The sequence below is a fragment of the Sphaeramia orbicularis genome, chromosome 9, assembly GCF_902148855.1.
Source record: "Sphaeramia orbicularis chromosome 9, fSphaOr1.1, whole genome shotgun sequence".
In the NCBI taxonomy this organism is placed as follows: domain Eukaryota; kingdom Metazoa; phylum Chordata; class Actinopteri; order Kurtiformes; family Apogonidae; genus Sphaeramia; species Sphaeramia orbicularis.
Window position 1 is genome coordinate 10,795,418 of NC_043965.1, and position 16,170 is coordinate 10,811,587.

At 34.2% G+C, this 16,170-nt stretch overlaps 1 protein-coding gene across 3 annotated transcripts in view; it reads right to left on the reverse strand.

Annotated features, from left to right (window-relative positions):
* The window catches only part of LOC115425830 (protein unc-13 homolog B-like), a 240,365-nt gene that overhangs the window by 73,943 nt on the left and 150,252 nt on the right, over positions 1 to 16,170 (reverse strand). For all 3 annotated transcript variants that reach the window (XM_030143619.1, XM_030143616.1, XM_030143617.1), the window contains exons 15-21: positions 13,319 to 13,387; positions 10,296 to 10,385; positions 7,201 to 7,341; positions 5,104 to 5,348; positions 2,817 to 2,902; positions 2,649 to 2,684; positions 12 to 53 (exon numbers count right to left, since the gene is read on the reverse strand). In XM_030143619.1, coding sequence (XP_029999479.1) covers positions 12 to 53; positions 2,649 to 2,684; positions 2,817 to 2,902; positions 5,104 to 5,348; positions 7,201 to 7,341; positions 10,296 to 10,385; positions 13,319 to 13,387 — 709 coding nt within the window. The remainder of the gene's footprint in view (positions 1 to 11; positions 54 to 2,648; positions 2,685 to 2,816; positions 2,903 to 5,103; positions 5,349 to 7,200; positions 7,342 to 10,295; positions 10,386 to 13,318; positions 13,388 to 16,170) is intronic.

Sequence of the window (16,170 nt, forward strand, 5' to 3'; positions counted from 1 at the left end):
ACACATCTTACCGGCGTAGAAGTCAACCATGCGGATGCGGAAGGTGGTGGGAGCTGAGACGGCAACAGGAATATAACACAAACCAATGAGAAGTCAACAAAACAATGAGTACGACAGTGAGAGGCTGAGGAAGGACACAAACGGACACGACAAGGAGGACAGAAGGAAACAAGGACAGAAAATAAGGACTAAACAGGGGGCTATGAAGTTAAACTACAGAGGCCTGGGGGGGCGGGGGTTAGTAAAATAAGGGAATTCTAAATACACTGACTAGAAATCTGGGGATTTATCAACTACTATCTTTTATTATTGACGGATTAATTGCTTAATTTACAAAAAGTGGCTAAGGATGCTAATTAGAATTTCTGAGTCCAATGTTAAGTATAGTAGAGTATATTAAGTTGGTTTTAAAGACAGCTCTTCTTACAGAAGAGGATTAGGGCCACTGGAAAAAATTAATTTAATTAAGGTCCAAAATATATTCTTTATTATTACTCTGAGAAAAAAGTCAGAATTCTGAGATTAAAATTAGAATTCTGAGAAAAAAATATCAGAATCCAGACTTTTTTTCCTCAAAATTCTGACTTTAATCTCAAAACAATAATAAAAAAAAAAAAAATTAAAACAGTCAGAATTCTGAGAAAAAAGTCAGAATTCAGACTTTAATCTCAGAATTCTGACTCTTTTCTCATAATAATAATAAAAAAAATATATTGGACCTTAATTTTCTTTTTTTTTTTCCAGTGCCTCTAATCCTCTTTCATACTTTCTGAATGATCTTGTATTGAGCAATAAAGTCAGATATGTGAGTGCACCTGCATAAGTAGATTTATTAAAAATAGCATAAGAGCCTAGAGACTGAAGATTATAATGAGATTTAAAATAAAAAATTATTTAAAAAATATATATTAAAAAAAATCAAGCAAAGAGTGCTCACTATATGCAATGAAAACGGTTATTTAATACAGATGTTCCATCGTTACAGTCATGTTGTTCGTCTGCTGGAATATTTTATAATGTCCGTTCTCCAGTCATAATCAGCTGGAGTTCACTGTCAAAGTCAGTCTTTTCAGGTGAAAAGAAACAAAGAGAATTTTCCCTTTTTCTTTGTTAAAGAAATGTGCACATATAAGAATCTGGACCAATTTAGTAGTTTGACATTTTTGCTTGAAAATTGCCTTTGAATGAACAGTTAATGGATTTTCTAAGTATCCGTGGGTGAATCACTTCCAGATAAATGATTCTTTATGTAACTACATGCTTTGCTAAATAAATACTTTCATGTCACTGTCACTTCGAGTCAAAAAAGCAAAAAGATATCAAACATAAAGAGATGCTGCAAACGTAAAAAAGCAGAAAACTACAGTAAAAAACTAGAATTGAAAAAACATTTTTGTTCACTGAAATTAATAAAAACTACAATTAACCCTATAATGCCAAATGTATCATATTGGATACATGAGTTTTGAAGCCCCCTACATGATCAGTGTGATTTTTTTTCTTGAAAAACCTGATGTATACAATTAGATACATGCAATACACAGATAATCCACGGGGGGGGGGGGGGGGATTCGTTCACCAGAGGCCTTTCCAGTGACACTACAAGACTGTCATTAATGAGGAACTTTGCCAATTTTGAAAAGGAATTACCAATTTGTTAGACATGTTTGTGTTATATTATGTTTTTGTTTGTTCAAAAATAATAATATTTGAGCATTGAGACCCAATGAATCAAATACGATACAAAATTGAAACTCATACATGGAAATTGATATTTAAAAAAAAAAAATTGTTGTTGTGCAGAAGGACCAATAAAGGCTGTGTCAATGATTTAATGGTTCAGGATTTACAGGGTTAAAAGAACAAATGAGAACTAACTGAAACTGTATTGTGTGCTTATAAAACAAACTAAAACGTATAAAAATTATGGATAAAATTCCCTTCGTTTTCATCTTTGTCAATGTTGGATTGACATAAAATCAATTTATTTCAGTCGAGCAATTTTAGCTGGCAGCACCATACAGCACTTCAGGTGGCTGGTGGCACTTGTCATTTAGAGTCGGTTCATCGTCCCCACTCTACCTGCAACATGGAGACTAAAGCTGGGAGAAAGCAGCAGAGTCCTGTATGGGATGTCTTTGAATATGATGGCGAAGAAGATAAAAGGGGAAAAAACTAAAACTAAACATTTAGAGAAAAAAATGAAAGCTTATAAAAACTAGCAAACCTGCTCTAAAATGAATTAACACTAACTGAATTAGAGAAAAAAAGTCAAAACTAAATAAAACTAAGCTAGAATGAAAAATCCAAAACTCTTATAACTTTACTTCTTACTTCTTCTAAAAATTGTAAAACTTACACTCTATTTTATTATCCTATTTTTAATTTTTGCAATTTTATATTTGCTTTTTTCTTTTTTTTTTTTGCAGAACTGGTGTTTTTGTTATTCTTATTGTTGTACTGAGTGGCATTGCACTCTTAATTTCATAGTACACACAATGACAATAAAGGCTATTCTATTCTATTCTATTCTATTCTATTCTATTCTATTCTATTCTATTCTATTCTATTCTATTCTATTCTATTCTATTCTATTCTGGGGTCTCCTGACTGTATCTTATGTCTAATATTAACCACACCAATCTCACCATTATTCCAGCGGTAATGATCAATTTTATCCAAAACTGGACATGTGATGGGATGTGAGAGGAGAAACAGAAAAAGGACATAAAGAAGCGAAGACAAATGAAGGACAAATGAAGGACGAAAGACAAATGAAGCCCAGAAGCACATACACATATTAAACCCAGTCTTACCCTCCAGGGCGTATTTCATATCCTGAGCAAAGAGCGTCCACATGACTTCAGCGCTGACTTTACCCACGCTGAGTTCCTGAGGAAATCTGGAGGTGAACCAGAGGTCAGAGGTCAACATTTACATTAATAGACATATTCTGATGAAAAACACACGTTAAACTGCTATGATATTTAAAGACCCAGTGCTTCTTTTGTGGTAGTTCCCAAATAACTTTTTTCTCTATATTTAATATTTCTTATGTGATTTGTCACCATTTTAAATGAAATAATCCTCTGTATTTTGCATTTTTCCAGTGAAAACAAGGTATTTTCCAGTATTTTATGTGCTAATCATACAGATGTTCATAAAAGCTCAGAGTAAAATTGAGAGTTCTTATATCAAAAACAGAGAAAACTGAAGAAAAAGTGACTTTTTCAGTCAAATCTATCATTAACTGAACATAAAACAAGCATCTCCATCAACTGTCATTGATCCAACTCCATGGGTTTTACTGGTGAATCAATGTTGTAGAACAGGGGTGGCCAACCCTGGTCCTGGAGTGCTACTATCCTGCGTGTTTTAGATGCATCCCTCTTCCAACACACCTGATTCAAATGATAAGCCCATCATCAAGCTCTGCAGAAGCCTGATAACGACCATCAGGTGTGGTGGAAGAGGGAAACATCTAAAACATGCAGGATAGTGGCTCTCCAGGACCAGGGTTGGCCATCCCTGCTGTAGAAGAGGATGGTGTTTCTATGGTAACTATGGAGTCTCTGAATGTCCCAGTGTTACTTTTGTGTCAGTTCCCAAATGGGTTTTTCTCTATATCTGACATTTCTTAAGTGATTTATCACCATTTATTGTAATATTATCTTCTTTACTTGGCATTTTTCAGCGAAAATCAGGTATTTTTCTATATTTAATTCACTGATCATGCAGATGTTCATTAAAGCTAAGATTACAGTTGAGGGTTATTACTTTAAAAACAGAGAAAACTGAAGAAAAAGTGACTTTTTCGGTCAAATCTATGATTAACTGAACATAAACCCAGTGTGTCCATCCAGCGTCATTGATCCAACTCCATGGGTTTTACTGGTGAATCAACATTGTAGAAGATGACGGTGTTTCCACGGTAGCTACGGAGCCTCTGAATGTCCAAATGGGTCATATCTGATGACCATAAGAAGATGACAAACTGTACTTTACACCAATTATTTACATGTATTGATAGGATTAATGGATCGACAGCTATTAAACAGTTTAGATCAGTAGATGGTTTTGGTCGCTGGTGGATGTTTGGGTCTTTATGAGTTAAAATATCTCATCTGTTAGTTAATTTTCATCAAGTAATAGAAAAGTTCCATTATAAGTTCTCAAACATCTTCAAACTAAAGGACACACATAATTTCCTTGTGCATTTAAGTGTCTCTGTGGTCAGTAATTACCGTTTCTATGTACGGACTAAATAACAGCGATGGAGTTTCCACTGCAGGTATAGTCATATTCCTGAATTATGACAGGTTGTCATAGCAACGCTGTCTTCATCCTGACCCCATCTACAAGTTATAAGATTTTTTAAGGCAAGAATATACCGTAGTTGTTCAGCTTTGGAATCTGTGGTTGGTTTATCAGATTAGAGCCGTATTGATAATTGTGACTGTGAATATTTTTTTGGAGATTTACCACAAAGTCACGCCCACATTCTGACGTAATGACACACATACATCCCATAAAAACACAGTGAGTCCTCAGGTTCAGCCAGTCTATACCGATGGCCAAAAAACAAAACCTCCTATCTGCAAATTTTAGATTCTGAGTTTTCACATTAAATGGTGAGCAGAAGGATGACTCCACATTTTCAGTCTATCTGCAAGATAATCCCACCATTTCTTATGACATGAAGGTCAGCTGACAACAACAACAAAGACCATACTATAATAAAACTAAACCATCAATCAATCAATCAATCAAATTTTATTTATATAGCACCAAATCATAACAAAAGTTATCTCATGACACTTTACATATAGAGTTGGTCAAAACCAGACTCTAAGCCAATTTACAGAAACCCAACAGAATCCTCCAGGATCCACGTTTTTTTTTTGTTTCCTGAAAAAAGTGTTTTTTTTTTCCACATAGGAGGTTTAGTATTTTGGCCATCGATATGTAATGTAACCTCAGTTAGAACCTCAGTGAAGATGGTTCTAGAAAAAGTATGTGATAAACGCAGAAAACTGAGTAGTGAATGTTGCTGAATGGCTTTGCTACCCCCATCCCCACCCCTTAAATAATACCATAACTGACTGGTTGATGATGGGTGTGTAGGAGTTCTTGTCCTCCTCGATGATGGAGACGATGAGTGTGATGAGTTTGGGCCAAAACTCCAGGTTCTGGATACTCGGGCCCTGCTCCTCCGGTTGGATCTCCTCCTTCTTCTCCTCCTCTTCCTCCTCGTCTTCTTCCTCCTCTTCCTCCTCCTCATCTCCTTCCTCTCCCTCAGCTTTTTCCTCCTTCTTTTTCTTCTTCTTCTTCTTCTCTGGCTCGGTCTGCTGAAAGGAGAATATGACAGTCGATAGAATTAACCCTTTCATGCATAGTTCTTAGTCCCGACGTGCAGGACACAGCGTTATAATAACAGCTTTGTTCCTGTCGCCGTCACTGCGCTCAATAAGAAATAGTGACATTGCACTTCACTAAGTTATTTTAGTTATTTATCCCATTTCTTTGCTCTATTTATTATTATTGTGACTTCCAATTTTTACATTTTTTAAATTTATGTTCTTATCCTGGTTTTTATCCTGGATTGTTCTTATCTTTTCTGGTTTTTATTGTGTTCTATGGCATCTTGTTTTTATTTATTTGATCTTATTTATTTCTTTTATTCTTTTACTTATCCTTGCTGCTATACTGATGAATGGTGGAACACTGAGCACTTTTTGCCCTGTCTTTTTGTTCTGTCTGTAAGCTCGATCAAGTACCTGTCTTACATGTCCAACGTATGTATTGTTGTAATACCAAAGCAATCACCTCGACTGCAAAACAAATCTACCCACGGGTACAAATAAAGTAACCTTGACCTTGATAGTGGTCAGTCACTCCAGTGGACAGTTATTCTCCAGCTGTTCTCTTGTATATTCATGGATTTTGTTGTTTTAGTTTCATATCAACCAACACATTGGACACTTAAGTATCATCCAATACACTGCAATTCACACCATTACTGTAACTTTTCTGTTCTTTCATCTAAATCAATTGCTAACTGTTATTAGACTGTAATTAACAGAGTTTTTTTTTTGCATATTATTTGAGTGAGTAATAACTAGTATTATAGTATGTTCAAATGGGAGAAAACATCAGATTAGCAGCATTAACCTCCTGAGACCCAGAAAAATGAAAATTTTTAGCTCTTTTCCATTAAACAATTGTCTTGACTGGAAACTGCATTTTTTTGTTTGTTTGTTTGTTTTTTCAGATACATTTTTTAAAATTATTATTATTATTATTATTTTTTTAATGGAATGACCTTTGCAATGGACAGCATTTTTAAGTGAAACTGTTAAACTTTTGTCTCCTACAGAGGACAAAAATCCATTGCTGGGTCACAGGAGGCTAAAAATGTTTTTATTTCATACTTTTCACACAGTATGTCAGTAAATGCATATTTCTTTACTTCAAAAATTAAACGTATGGTGTTCAGCTGAGTGGACAGTTTTTGTAGTGCATGAAAAGTAGGTTCATGAAAAAAAAAATTCAGTCAAATTGTTTTTTGTTTTTTTTATGCCTAAAGAGGAATTAAAACACTCAGGAAAAAAATCTTGATTAAGGTTCTTATAATTCATGCGTGAAAGGGTTAATACGATGTTTTAATGAGAAATAGATCTAAAACCATATGATTAGAAAATACAAAGATTGACAAAAAAAAAAGCAACATAATAATAAAATGAAGTTCCAACTTTTAATAAATCTTCTGAACTGAATAATTTAGAATAATAATGCTAGTATTGTTCCTCTGGTCCGACCGTCTGTGTCTGTGTTAATGAGCTCACACGACCATCTGAAGTGTTAATTATTTCCACAGGCTGGTTTAATGAGTTTAGACTCATTCAGACATTTACCGTTCACGGCACGGTTACATTTATTCAATGTTCTGGAAATAATTCTTCCGCTGATGGAGATTTACCTCACTAACAGTTTAAATCCCACGACATCAGCCACTGTATTAGTTCATATTCCCCCACATTTAACTCCAGAGTCAAAACTCACCTTCTCAGTCGCCTACCCACCGTAAGTTTTACTCTCCATTTTACATCTCCATTTCTATATATCGTAATTATTCTTTTATGTATTTGTTTACTTCTTTGTATTTTATGCATTGTCTGTTTTGTGTGATCGGTAACTAACCGGTTGGATAGCGGACTGGAACTGTCGGTTAAACAGCTCCAGACAGTTGTTGAAGATGTACTCGTAGGTGGAGTTGAGGCAGGCTTTGACACAGTCCCGGACAACGTTTGCAGCTCTGGGAGGACTCTGGAGCTCCAAGACCTGACCAAAAGAATGAACCACAGACCACAGTGATCCTACAGTACACATACTGAACATGAAATGATTTACAAATATACACATGTTCTCGAAAGGCGGCCATACACTGTGCGATTATTTCCATCGTTGCACGTAGCTCCATCTCAAACTGTGTGAATCAATCGTAAAGTCAGGCTCACGATTCATGTTCTCACACTGTACGGACCAACGCTCGTATGCGACCTGACACCAGAGGACGCACCACACGTTCGAGTGTTGTATCCGGAAATACAACGTTAAAATACCAAGGAATCCGTAAAAGTGCGTAGATGATTGTGTATTGGCATGAATCACGAAATGGTAGTGCTGAACAAAAACCAACGAGCTGCTTTGGCAATATGTGCCATTATCTGTGAGGAATCAAAAAAGAAGAAAAGACAACGATGTGTTTGGGGCAGGAATTGGTTGTCCAGAAGTGGACAGTATGGGCTGTCAATCCTACAGCAAAGGGAACTAGAGGTAAGCTGCAACAGCTAAACTGCACTAGGCCAATAGCCAGCTACTGTTAGCTTAGAATGAGCTTACAGTAGCTGGCTACAGGGAGGGGAAGCAAAATTTACAATGAACATTTAGTTGTTTTTTTTCTCAGCAGGCACTACGTCAATTGTTTCGAAACCAAACATACTGATGTCATAATCATACCTAATACTATTATCCACACCTTTTCAGAAACTTTTGCCCACATGAGTAATCAGGAAAACAAACGTCAAAGAGTGTGTGATTTGCTGAATGCACTCGTCACACCAAAGGAGATTTCAAAAATAGTTGGAGTGTCCATAAAGACTGTTTATAATGGAAAGAAGAGAATGACTATGAGCAAAACTATTACCAGAAAGTCTGGAAGATACTATTAAAGAAGAATGGGAAAAGTTGTCACCCGAATATTTGAGGAACACTTGCGCAAGTTTCAGGAAGCGTGTGAAGACAGTTATTGAGAAAGAAGGAGGACACATAGAATAAAAATATTTTCTATTATGTAAATTTTCTCGTGGCAAATAAATTCTCATGACTTTCAATAAACTAATTGGTCATACACTGTCTTTCAATCCCTGCCTCAAAATATTGTAAGTTTTGCTTCCCCACCCTGTATTATTGTAATCGCGCATGCACAGTGTGAGAATTTGAGGCCCATGGGCTCGTGGCACTGCTTTGACAGTGCGATACCCTCACGAGGAGCGAGCAGGATTTCAAACAGCTCCGTTTTCTTGCGAACACACGATTGCTGGTCGTGTCAATTTTAGTTCAGGGGTCATATTCAGCTAAATCTGATCTGAAGTGGGCCGGACCAGAGAAATAATAACATAATAACCCATAAATAATGACAACATCAAATTTTTGTCTTCGTTTTAGTGTAAAAAAAACCCAAAACAAAACACTAAATTATGAAAATACTTACTTTTATACACTATCCAAAAAAAAAAAAAAAACCCAGAAAAAACTGAAATGTAAATTAAAAAACATAAGAAAATTTAGTGCAATTTTAACAATATTATTCCTCAACTTATCATTTGTCCATGTGCATTATGGATCAGATCGACAAAGACACTAAACACTGAGGAACAGGCAGAAAAATAGTTAAAATTGTGCTTAATTTTCTTCAGACATTTCAGGTTCTTCAAATTTGTTCAGGTTATTCACATTTTAGTGTTACAGGATAGTGTGTAAATGTAAATATTTTCATAATTTAATGCTATTTTTTGCACTAAAACAAAAAAAAAATAAGTTGTTAACTCTAGATTTTTTTTTTGGCTTAATTCAAGATTTTTTTTATTTAATTGAAGATATTTTTTTTTTGCTTAATAAAGATTTTTTTTTACTTAATTGAAGATATTTTTTGGCTTAATTCAAGATTTTTTTTTTTTTTTACTTAATTGAAGATTTTTTTTGTCTTAATTCAAGATTTTTTGCTAAATTTGAGAATTTTTTTTGGCTTAATTCAAGATTTTTTTTTTTTTATGTAATTGAAGATTTTTTTTTTTTGCTTAAGTGAAGATTTTTTTTTACTTAATCGAAGATTTTTTTTTTTTGGCTTAATGCAAGATTTTTTCCTTAATTCAAGCTAATATACATATATATATATATACATATATATATATATATATATATATATATATATATATATATATATATATATGTATATATATATATATATATATTTTTTTTTTTTTTTGCTTAATTCAATTCAAGACAGTGGAATTTTTGCACTCGGCAAAAACATCCCAGGGGCCGAACTGGACCCTTTGGCATTTGGCTACCGGGCCGCATGTTATACACCCCTGTTTTAAAGGATAGTTGGTAAATGTAAACATTTTCATCACATAATTTTACTTTTTTTGCTCTAAAACAGAGAATAATAAAATAAAATAGAACAAAATAATCAAATAAAAAATAGAGAAAAGTTTGGAGTTGACATTATTTATATGTTATTATGTTCTTATTTCACTGGTCCGACCCACTGCTGATCAAATCTGGCTTAATGTGGCCCCTGAACTAAAATGAGTTTGACACCCCTGCCCTACATGTATCTATTTATAAGGGGGGGGGCATCCTGGTACCTCCTTGCTGTGAGGTAAAAGTGCTAACAAAACAACTATGCCATCACACTGGCCAAAAAATATATGAAGTGTTAAAACAGTGAAATGGCACAGAGGGGACATCTGACATCTAATAATCTACTGCTCAGTCATACTTACTTACAAACACACACACACACACACACACACACACACACACACACACACACACACAGATTCACATTCATTACTGTCCTCCACACTGCAATCAATCTGTCAAGAACTGAACTAAGTGGCAGGAATCAATCGTGCAGCTGTACATCTGAGCCGTGTCTGTTTCCATCCCTGTTAGACAACGACCTGATACTTTGGTGTTTGTGTAGGGGGTGTGTGTTCAGTTTCTACCTTCATCCTGAAGAAGGTGATGCTGGTGAGCAGATCCACAGTCGACTTGAGGTCAGTGAGACGGGCTTTGTTGCTGGCTGGGAAGTTGTTCTGCAGAAACACACAAAAAAATCCATTAAAACAGGGGTGTCAAACATGCAGCCCGGGGGCCAAATGTGGCCCGCCAAAGGGTTCAGTTTGGCCCCTGGAATGTTTTTGCCAAGTGGAAAAATTCCACAGTCTTGAGTTGAATTAAGCAAAAAAAAATTTTTGCTTGAATTAAGGAAAAAATCTTGAATTAAGCCAAAATGAAAATCTTCAATTAAGTAAAAGAAATCTTCAATTAATCCAAAAAAAATCTTCAATTAAGTAAAAAAAATCTTCAATTAAGCCAAAAAAATCTCAAATGTAGCAAAAAATCTTGAATTAAGCCAAAATAAATCTTCAATTAAGTAAAAACAAATCTTGAATTAAGCCAAAACAATCTTCAATTAAGTAAAACAAACCTTGAATCAAGCAAAAAGAAAAAAAAAAAATCTAGAATTAACAACTTTTTTTTTTCTTTGTTTTAGTGCAAAAAATAACATTAAATGATGAAAATATTTACATTTACAAACTATCCTGTAACAATAAAATGGATTGTTAATTTGTTAGTGTAATTTTTGCATTTCACAAATTCCTCCCAGGGGCTGGACTGGACCCTTTATCGGGCCAGATTTGGCCCCTGGGCCGCATGTTTGACACCTGTGCTCTATGGTAATGTAACTAATTTCATTCTGAATCGCTAAAGGTGTTTGTTTTTTTATGATTAAGTACAGTTGGTCCCATATAACTGACAGAAGGCAAACAGTGGTGACTGACTGCAGATGTCACAGTTTCATACACATAACCATGTACTGGTAGGTTAACTGGTTAATGTAAATTAACCAGAAATGTGAATGTGTGAGTAACTGGTCGTTTGACTCTATATGTCCAGGTCGTTATTGAAAATGACAATCAGTTCTCAACTAATTTACCTAAGCTATGGCTAACGATATTTATTCACTGTGTTCTGTTGTTGTGAACGGAATAATTCATAAATAATATATAATACATATAATAATAAATAATATCTTACCTTATTTAAGTTACTGTTTAGAGATATGGGGAAATACATATACAAGTTGATTACAAAAAAGAGCAGTAAGAATCGTTCACAATGTTGGTTTTCGTGAACACACAAATCCACTATTTTTCCAGTCTAAAACTTTAAAACTCATTGACCTTGTGGAGTTCAAAACTATTCAAATAATGTATAAAGCAAAGAATAACTTACTGCCAGGCAATATTCAAGAAATGTTTTGTGAAACAGAGGGAGGCTATAATTTAAGGGGAAAGTTAAATTTAAAGATTCATAAAGTACGCACTACGTTAAAAAGTTTCTGTGTCACCATCTGTGGAGTAAAATTATGGAACAAATTGTGTGTGGAGATAAAACAAATATCAAACATAATTCAGTTTAAAAAAAGATATAAAGAATTGATTCATAAGAGGTACAATATTTAATAATGACAATGAGGCCTGTTTGTTTATGGATGATGTTGTACTGATAAATCTGCTGTAATTAGTGAAGAAAATGGTTGAATTGTTGAGTCTGTTTGTACGACTGTACTGCCATGATCATATTGTTGTGAATAATTCAGTTACTGCATTATGTATTAGTTGTGGTCCGATGCTAAAATTAGGAAAATAGTATTTGATTCTTGTATTAAGTTAATGATAAGGGTGTAAAAGCACTGAGGGGTAGGATTAAATAAGTTTATACTTCTTCCTACTCCTTTTCGACCATGCAATATTCAGACTTGTATGTGTTTGAAGATAGAGTCTGTCCATTTAAATGTTATTTTGTTTTTGTCTTAACCCTCCAGTATCCCGTCCAGCAAGGCCCTCACTAAGCACCAAGTGTGTCATTTTGGCATACTTGTGGAATAATGTCAAAAAAATGTTCATACAGTTTGTTTTTAATTCTTTTACACTTTTTTCTATTTCATCAACTTGAGTCGTAAGTAAAAATACCAAATACTCAATAATTGTCACATTTTTTAACCCTTTAAATGCCATGTTTGTAATGCAAACCATTTTTTTGGATGCAAAAAACACACAAAATTTTTTTTTTCAATATGCTACATAAAAAGTGGATCACATATTATTTGATTTTTTCATCCTGGCATATGTCAATGATTAACTCCAACATTGGTTAATTTGCATTATTATTTTTTGCGTTAGGTCAAATGTTCAAAAATACTAGCATCTGTCACCAAGTGTACAAAAAATGCACACCTATAAATCAAACTATTAAATACTATATATTGATTTATTTTTCTGCTCTAATTTGATTTTAATTTTGTAAATCAAGTTCAGCCCTAATCATCATACATATCAAGTAATGATTCATTTTACATTTTTTTAACCCTTTAAACAATCTCTTTTCATCATGATGTCACTACATTTTTTGATGCAAACATTTTTTCAAAATACCACATAAAAATTGGATTACATATTATTTGATTTGTGCAGCCTGGCATATGTCAATGATTAACAGCAACATTAACAAATTAATAAATTAATTTAGACCCTCACCTCTCAAATGAAGCCCAGATATCAGTAAAAGCAGGATTTATGCTTTAATGGCTTTGGATCAAAAACAGTGGTTATAATGGAAGAAATAGTGCGTTTTAGGCACACTTGGGAGACAGATGCTAATCTGGTAATTTTCTTTTGTTTACAATGTGCAAATTTTAGTTGGTGGCCAAACTTTTAAAGATCATGCAAAAATGAACAACTTTTGAATTCCAACCTTATTTAAATTGTGAAAAATAATGTGAAGTTTCTTAACACGAAGTGCAACGTGTGCCTAAAAAGCGCACCCGGATGCCGGAGGGTTAATTTGCCTTGTTTTGCTTAATTTTGTTTCTTTCCATGTTTGAAATAAATAAATAAAAATGAAATGAAATAAGGCGACAGATTTGCAGTAAAATATAGAGCAGATGAAAGTGGAGACTCACTCTGTACATGGACAGGTCAATACGCAGGGAGTTGTGCAGCTGATCCAGGAGCTTCACAAAACGATCTCTCTGTTGGAGACAAACAGTGAAAGGTTTAACGGATTGAACTGAACATGGTGGTGGTTCAGTCGGTGAGGACGACACAAACATGATGCACAACAGCACAACAATACACACGTGTTGTCTCTGCAATCAGACAGTAAACAAAGATCCATAACATTGATTATTCCAGTAATAAGAGGCTGTGGTTTACACTGACTTCAGATCAGCTCAGGGGCTTCGACAGACACGAGGGTGGATATCACCTTTAAGTTCCTTAGTGTTACAGGGTTGTGTAAATAAAGACCCAGTGCAACTTTCGTGGCAGTTCCCAAGTGAATTTTTCTCTATATTTAACCTTTCTTAACTGATTTATCACCATTTATTGTCATATTATTCTCTTAATTTTGTCTTTTCTTTGTGAAAATCACACTGTAAAAAAAACCTGTTGTTTTTATGGAAAAAAACTGGCAGCTGTGGTTACCAGAACAATACTGTAAAAAACACACCCAACTGTAAACATATTTACGGAGTAACATGTAGATTTAACATTTTAAACATGTAGATTTAACATTTTAAACATGTAGATCAGGGGTGTCAAACATGCGGCCCGGGGGCCAGATGCGGCCCACCAAAGGGTCCAGTTCGGCCCCTGGGATGTTTTTGCCAAGTGCAAAAATTCCACAGTCTTGAATTGAATTAAGCAAAAAAAAGAAATTTGCTTGAATTAAGGAAAAAATCTTGAATTAAGCCAAAAAAAAAAAATCTTCAATTAAGTAAAATAAATCTTCAATTAAGTAAAAAAAAAAAATCTTCAATTAAGCCAAAAAAAACATCTTCAATTAAGTAAAAAAAAATCTTGAATTAAGCCAAAAAACATCTCACATTTAGCAAAAAATCTTGAATTAAGCAAAAAAATAAAAAAAAAATAAAAAAAAATCAATTAAATAAAAAAAAATCTTGAATTAAGCCAAAAAAAATCTTTAAGTAAAAAAAAACTTGATTTAAACCAAAAAAAAATCTAGAATTAACAACTTCATTTTTTTCCCTTTGTTTTAGTGTAAAAAATAACATTAAATTATGAAAATATTTATATTTACAAACTATCCTGAAACAATTAAATGTGAATAACCTGAACAAATATGAACAACCTGAAATGTCTAAAGAAAATTAAGCACAATTTTAACTATTTTTCTGCCTGTTCCTCAGTGTTTAGTGTCTTTGTAGATCTGATCCATAATGCACATGGACAAATGAGAAGTTGAGAAATAATATTGTTAAAATTGCACTAAATTTTCTACGTTTTTTGATTTAAATTTCATTTTTTTCAGGGTTTTTTTTTTTTTTTTTGGATAGTTTATAAAGGCAAGTATTTTCATAATTTAATGGGTTTTTTTTTTGCACTAAAACAAAGACAGAAATTTGGTGTTGTCATTATTTATAGGTTATTATGTTGTTATTTTTCTGGTCCAGCCCACTGCAGATCAAATTTAGCTGAATTTGGCCCCTGAACTAAAATGAGTTTGACACCCCTGGACTAAACGGTTCCTATCTTATAATTTAATCACACTTTTAGATGTAAAGCACTTTGGTGTTCTTCATGTTGTTGTAAAGCATTATATAAATAAACTTTGAAAGATTGATTGATTGATTGATTGATTGATTGATGAAGACACCTAGGCGGCCTGTTATAATAGCAGTCTTAAAGAGTTGTTAATGTTTATTTGTTAGAACATTGACTTTATCAGGAGCCTCCACACCATCTCTGAGGATGAACGAACAAATCTCTAACACAACAGTAACAGCTGATCCAACCTGTTTCCTGAGCTGCAGCCAACAGTGGCATCCCTTAGTTTTTAATTCATCTATTATTTTTTTTATTTTCTAATATGTGTTGGCAGTACAAATGGGCCTACATGCCATGGCAGCAAAACAAACAGAAGCTGAGGGACTGGGCAGATCTGTGAAGAGGAGGGAACCACGACATGGCTGAAAAACACAGGAAATAAACTCAACCAGTTTGGTCCGAGATGACGAAGGGAGGATGAAACGGACACGAGAAACTGGCAAAAGTACTTCACTAGCTAAAAAAACAAACCAAAACAGGAAAAAACACTTCTGTGTGACAGTCACATTGGTGAAAATGACAAAATGACGCAGTTTAGTTGTGTAATAATCCTCTTTAGAGTTCTCTGGACATCTGTCAGAACTCCAACGTTCACTTTCCAACACACAGATCCAGTCTTCGCTGCAGGAACACTTATTTTGGACATAGCTGTTTATTTATTACAGTGTGTTTCCCTTTCTTTTCCTTTCAGGACATACCCAATGTACACCTCCCATCCAGATTCAAAAACCCATTACTCATTTCTCTAGCTGTCACCAAAAAAGTAATCCTCCAAAACTGGAAATCTAAAAATGCATGTCATATCACTCACTGGACTAACCTCATGGCTGAATATATTTCAATGGAAAAAAAATAATGCTCTCCAGAAGAAGCATATGTCAACCTTTGAGAACAACTGGAAACCATTCATAACTTTTTTTTTAAAACAAACATAGCTGAAAACTGCATATATCATCAGAACAGAACACATACCCCCCCACCCCCCACCCCAACACCCACTTTTCTATCAGTAAAATATATTTTACTGTAAATCAAAATACAGTAATTTTGAGCAGGATTTTTTTTTTAGCTGCCCTCTTTGGGTCATACTACGTGTTCAACATTGAATATCCAGAGGAGGCAGCCACATCACTGGAATTTCTCCAGAGGTAAAAGCACATATTTGTTCTAATATTCTTCACCAGGG